This window comes from Rhincodon typus, chromosome 21 (assembly GCF_021869965.1).
Source record: "Rhincodon typus isolate 14 chromosome 21, sRhiTyp1.1, whole genome shotgun sequence".
Classification (NCBI taxonomy): domain Eukaryota; kingdom Metazoa; phylum Chordata; class Chondrichthyes; order Orectolobiformes; family Rhincodontidae; genus Rhincodon; species Rhincodon typus.
In genome coordinates, this window is record NC_063352.1 from 7,693,778 (window position 1) to 7,699,865 (window position 6,088).

The following is a 6,088-nucleotide window of genomic DNA, read 5'->3' on the forward strand; positions in this document are numbered from 1 at the left end:
AGTGTGTAAGGGTGCGTGTGTGAGGGTGAGTGTGAGGGTCAGTGTGTGAGGGTGAGTGTGTGTGTGAGGGTGAGTGTGAGGGTCAGTGTGTGAGGGTGGAGTCTGCGCACTGTGTCTCCGCTCCTAGCAGCGAGTGAGTGTGACGCTGGAGCGGCTCCTGGAGCGGAGCCTCTAGCAGAGGGACAGGGACAGGGAGAGAGGGAGCTGCTCGACTGGAACGACAGAAACGGGACACAGAGTCACTCCCACATTTGGATTCAGGTACAATGCAACAATCAGAACCGAAATTCTTCCTTTTAACTTCAACTAAAGTGCCCTGAGATATCCAGTTAGACTTAACACCCATCGGTATGTGCAGCATTGAGCGTTATGTAGCGTGCATTGTCTATGTGAGTACATTGCAAATATACAGAGTGATTGTAGATTCTTATACTTGTATATAGGTGTTTGCGATGTGCCTGAGCAAGCATTTCTGTTTACTCATGTTACGAATTAAATTGAGATGGACAAAGCTCGAGTTTGACGAAGTGGGGATATTGTAAACCCAGAGAGCGGCTGAGGAGCTGAAAACATTAACCGAAGCTATTGGAGAATGTTCAGATGTGTATGTGGTATACCAGTGTGCAGGGTTAGATAGAATATTTTAACTTATTTACAACAGCAGTGTATATGCGTACAAAGTCGTCTGTAAATGTCCATAGTTATGCAAACACACACAAATATAAATAGCCGTTATATGGGACTAGGTTTTGCGTGTAAGTTAATTGTTGTGTTTGCATCTGCTTATTGAACCGAAAGCTGACATTTCCCCCTCGCATTCCGTTTCAATTCTACTTTCTGAATTCTTTCTTTGCCCCCAACCGGGGAATCAGTGAGCTGAATCAGACACTGCACAGACCCAGTGACGGGTGGGAGTTTCTGGCAGGCAGGGAGAATGCCAGGTTGCCTGTCAGTGGCACTGATACACAGCCCTTGGCTGGCAGAGGAACGCGATAGAGACAGAGAGAGACGGAGAGCTGCCAGTCTAACTGCCGTCTCACTGAAACACAAACTGTGCCGATTTAAGAAAACAAAAACTTTCAGAAACACAATTGCTCTGAAGAAGAAAGCAAAAAGCAGATTTCACTGACACTGCTACAATAGAAATGTAAGAAAAATCTAAATAGGTAGTTAAATTTTAACGTATTACTTGGCACGGTCAAAGTTAGACGGAAGATAAAGGTTAAACACGCGTTCATGAATGGGTTACAGTGCAAGCGGTGGCCGTTCAGCCTTCTAGCGGCGGTGCTATCCCGATGGAGAAGAATCCCAGCGATTTTCTCTGTTTTTTTTTGTGAGTTTCCTTTTAACCTGGTGATGTTTGTTCCCCAGATTCCAAGCCGGGAGCCCTGGAAGTGACTAATGGGAGCCCCTGATGTTGAAGTGAGTAAACTGGAGACGGACGATGTAGCAAGTGTTAGGTAACATTATCTCCAGCGTCCGGATCTGCCCATTTCTCATACCCAAGAGGGCTTTGAGTGTCAGGGCTTCCAGCACCCGCAGGGAGGGCCGTGCAGAAGATGGCATTTCAGCTCCTCTTTAACCATACTAACCCCAACACCCCAAGGTTTCTAAAAATTGTTATTGGATTGTTCAAGTTATAGTTATTGTTATAGGAAGGATATGATTAAGCTGGAGAGGGTTCAGAAGAGATTGTTGCCAGGTGTGGAAGGTTTGAGTTATAAGGAAACGCCTGGAGTGTAGGAGGTTGAGAGGCTACTTGATAGAAATGTATAAAATAATGAGGGGTATAGATAGGGTTAATGGCATCTTTTCCATAGAATAGGGGATTTCAAGACTAGGAGACACATTTTTAAGGTGAGAAGAGAGAGAGATTTGAGGGGCAATTTTTTTACATGTTTTTTTAAAGAATCCCTACAGTGTGGAAACAGGCCCTTCGCCCCAACAAGTCCACACTGACCCTCAGAGCACCCACCCAAACCCATCCCCTTATAACCACCTAATCTACACATCCCTGAACACTATGGGGCAATTTAGCATGGCCAACCCACCTAGCCTGCACATCTTTGGGCTGTGGGAGGAAACCCACACAGGCATAGGGAGAATGTGCAAACTCCACAGACAGTTGCCTGTGGGTGGAATTGAACCTGGGTCCCTGGTGCTGTAAGGTAGCAGTGCTAACCACTGAGCCACCATGCCACCCCAAAAATCCACATTGAGTGGATCGTGTGTGTGGAATGAACTTCCTGAGGAGGTGGTGGATGTGGGCACAGTTACAACGTTTAAAAGACATTTGAATAAGTACGTGAATAGGAAAGGTTCAGAGGGATATGGGCCAGGAACAGGCAGGTGGGATTAGTTTAGTTTGGGATTATATTTGGCATGGACTGGTTAGACAGAAGGGTCTGTTTCCGTGCTGTATAGCTCTATGACTCTGTGACTATGACTCTACACATGTCCCATCAGCAGGCTCGCTCTGTTACTGGGCTATCATCAGTGTCTATGGAAGTCCCTTCAGATTATGAGCTGTGTGCATTGGGATAGGGGGAGAGGTCATACTCTCAAGTCTGAATCATTCCAACATTCGGTTCACTCACCTGCTCTTTCTTAAAATTGGGAATTCATGATTTGGAGGTTGCTATGCTCTGTGACCACTGTTCACCCACACACACACACCCCCCTCACCCCAACCGTGAGAGCGAGTTCGGTCTCTTAACATACCCCACCTCTTTTCAGACAGAGATAACAAACAAAGAACTGTGGATGCTGTAACAAAAACAGTAATTACTGCAGAAACTCAGGAAGGGGATTCTGAAGAAGGGTCACTGGATCCAAAACATTAACTCTATTTCTCTCTCCACAGAGCTGTTGAGTTTCTTCAGCAATTTCTGTCCCTTTAACAGAATTACTTGGGAATAGCACTTCCCCCGGTCTGTGTCTCCCTAAATTGCCCCTACAGGGTGTCATTTAAAAACAAAATGCTGTGGATGTTGGAAATTTGAAATAAAATTTAAAAATGCAGAAAGCACTGGGGAAAACTTAACAGGTCTGGAAGCATCTGTAGCGAGAAAACAGAGTTAATGTTTTGATCCTCAAACGCTTTGAATTGGCTGAAAATATCTTTGGGGATGTCCTCAAAAATATTACGGAAATGCAAGGTTTATGTTTCATTTTTGCAAGTCCCAAAGATAAGAATAGTTGGCTAAGAGCAGCCCTCCTTCCAGCTGACCGCTACACAGGCAGCAATCCCCAACATGCTGGCTGGTGTCAATATTGGAACTTTAACACATTATTTAACAATACAGAACAAGGGATGGTAGGCACAGTAACAGGAATAGCTCACAGACCCTTACAGTGTTACATAGAAATAAGCATTAGCTGTATAGCAACTGGCAAAACCAAATGTGCTGTAGTGTTGCTCTGCGTCTGTTCTTGTTAAAAATAGTTTTGAATCATCCAGCTCAGAGATATTATCAAAGCTAAAGTTACCATCATCCTACCATACCCTGATGCTGTTCTCTCATTAGAAAGAGGAATGACTGTTGGCACTTTAAGCAGAGGGTAGCCATGCCTCAGGTAGGGGATAGCCCTGCATGGTAACCTCAGCCAGGGTAGGAACTGAACCCATACTGTTGGAGTCACTCTGCTTGCAAACCAACCATCTGAGCTAACCAATCCCAATTGAGAGATAGAGTGAAACATTTCTGCAGTAGGTGGGACTTGAACACTGGTCTCCTGACTAAGAGGAAGGGTCACTACCACTGCACCACAGGAAACCAAACAGCTAGCTTTAACTAAATCAAGTTTAGCACAAACATCAGTTTTCACCTTTCCCTTTTGGAGCCTATCCCCTGTCCAGATGCCAATTCATTGCTGGGAAGACCCAGATTTTTAAAAAATTCTAATCTGCCTGTTCAGAAATATTGTTGCGCACCTCCAGAGCAGTTGGGACTAGAACCCAGGCCTCCTGGCTCAGAGTTAGGGACACTGCCACTGCATCTGTGGTGTCCTAATGTCTAACTATTTTATTGGTAATCCATGGTAATTTCCCTCACATTTCAATCATCTGTTATGTAATTACTATCTGGTAGAATCAGGGACTCATTCCAGCAGTGAGGTAGGCCATTCCCTCATCATGCCTGTGCTTGCCCTCTTAAGGAGCAAGTCTTATATAGCCCCTCCTCTACACCCTGTCTTTACATCCCTGCTCATTCCTCCTCTTCAGATATTTAGAAAATATAAAAACATTTATGGCACTGAAAGAGGCCATTCTGCCCATTGTGTCTGCATGACCAAGCCTCCCCTGCCCAGCCTAATCTCATTATTGAGCACTTAGTCCAAAGTTCTTCAGGCTATGGGGCTTCAGATGCCTAAGGGGTGAAATGAAGTTGAGGGTTGCAGCATTCACTATCATTTCAGTGAACATTTTATTCAGTCCCCCTCTCACACCTTCTCTCTGTAACCCTGCAGATTGTTACTACGCAAATATCCATCCAATGCCCTCCTGACTGCCTCATTGAATCTGCCTCCCCCAGACCTTTAGGCAGTACATTCTAGACCCTAACCATGCACTGCATGAAAAGGATCATGGAGTTGTTGCTTTGCAAAAAGAGGCCATTTGGCACTGAATAAAATGTTCATTGAGAGAGCCAGACCAGACACAATGGACCAAATGGTCTCCTTCTGCACTGTAACAATTCTGAACCAAGCAAGATTGATGGAAAACCATCCATCTGTTCAACATTGACTTCACATGCTGTATTTCCAATTGATCATGCCGAGGTTTAAACAACGGCAAAAGATCAAGAACCAGAAACATACATAGACTTGCAAAACCAGAATATCAGTTCAATGTTACCTTAAAAAGGCAACATTACAGCCTATATTAAACAGCTACCATCACCATCGAGTGTTACTATAGGACAGTGATGTCATAGAGTGCAGAAAAACAAGAATTGCTTGAAAGGAGTGGCAAGGTGCAGTGCTACAGCTGTGAAGTTGTCATTCCTGCTTCAGTGTTTCCTCCTATCACTGTTGCTTCTTTTATCAATAATAACATTACACTTGAGTCCTCTCATTCTTGATCCTTTTGTGAGTGGGAACATTTTCTTCCCATTTAGTCTGCCCAGATCCCTCACGGTCTTGAATACTTCAATCGGATCCCTGCCTGGCCTTCTATTCTCCCAGGAAAACAACCCTAACTTCTCCGATCTACCTTCCTAACTGAAGTTCCTCTTCCTTGTTCTCCTGAGTGTTTGCAATCAATTTGTAAATTGATACTAGGCGTAACATCACACAAGAGATGACATTGACCTAAACTTTAAGCTGGTCTTTATTTTCTTTCTGTTAAAGCTTTCATTCATCAAAGCAAGGAAGAATAAATGCTTATCATCACAAATCTTTAACTGCGGGATGCAGATATTCTGATCATCGCAAGAAAAGACTGTTCTATAACAATTCTGGTTGTCAACTGAGAATATGATGGTTAATCTCTTTGCACTCTGACTGGACTCTTGAATAATAAGCCTGAATAATGAATTGTTTAGCTGGCATGTTGAGAAGATTAATGAGCAGATTAACATTTAAAAGAAGGTGCTTTGTACCTCAGTCTATGTTTCTGCATGTTGTCTAAATGGACTGCAAAACTTTACATTTCAATCAAAATGATCTTCATTTTTAATGATTGAAGAGTAATCACAGCAAATGTTATTCATACAGTAATTCAGCAGTGTTAACAAGTGAAGGAATTAATATTACATACATTATTATAATGTGAAATATATTGTACTAATGTACGAATGCAGATGCGTGTATTTAAATTTGTGTGTGCGTATATTTACATGCACGTACACCTGCAGGTATGTGCATATGTGTGCTCATGCATTTGTGTGCACAAGTGTTCATGTGTATGTGCGCAAATGTGTGTGTGTGCATTAGTTTGAGTGTGTGCATGTGTTTGAGTGTGCATGTGTTTGGATGTGTGTGTGTATGTGTGTGTGGTGTGCGTGCATCTGTATGTATGTGTGTGTATGTGTGCGTGCATATGCATCTGAGTGTTTCTGTATTTGTATGTGTGCGGGTGTGTGTG

At 43.4% G+C, this 6,088-nt stretch overlaps 1 protein-coding gene across 1 annotated transcript in view; it reads left to right on the forward strand.

Moving 5' to 3' along the window:
- Positions 1-154: 154 nt before the first annotated feature.
- galr2b (galanin receptor 2b) overlaps positions 155-6,088 on the forward strand; it is a 20,965-nt gene continuing 15,031 nt past the window's right edge. The window contains exons 1-2 of the mRNA XM_048609537.1: positions 155-261; positions 1,372-1,422. Of these exons, the coding sequence (XP_048465494.1) occupies positions 1,402-1,422 (21 nt within the window). The 5' untranslated portion in view covers positions 155-261; positions 1,372-1,401. The remainder of the gene's footprint in view (positions 262-1,371; positions 1,423-6,088) is intronic.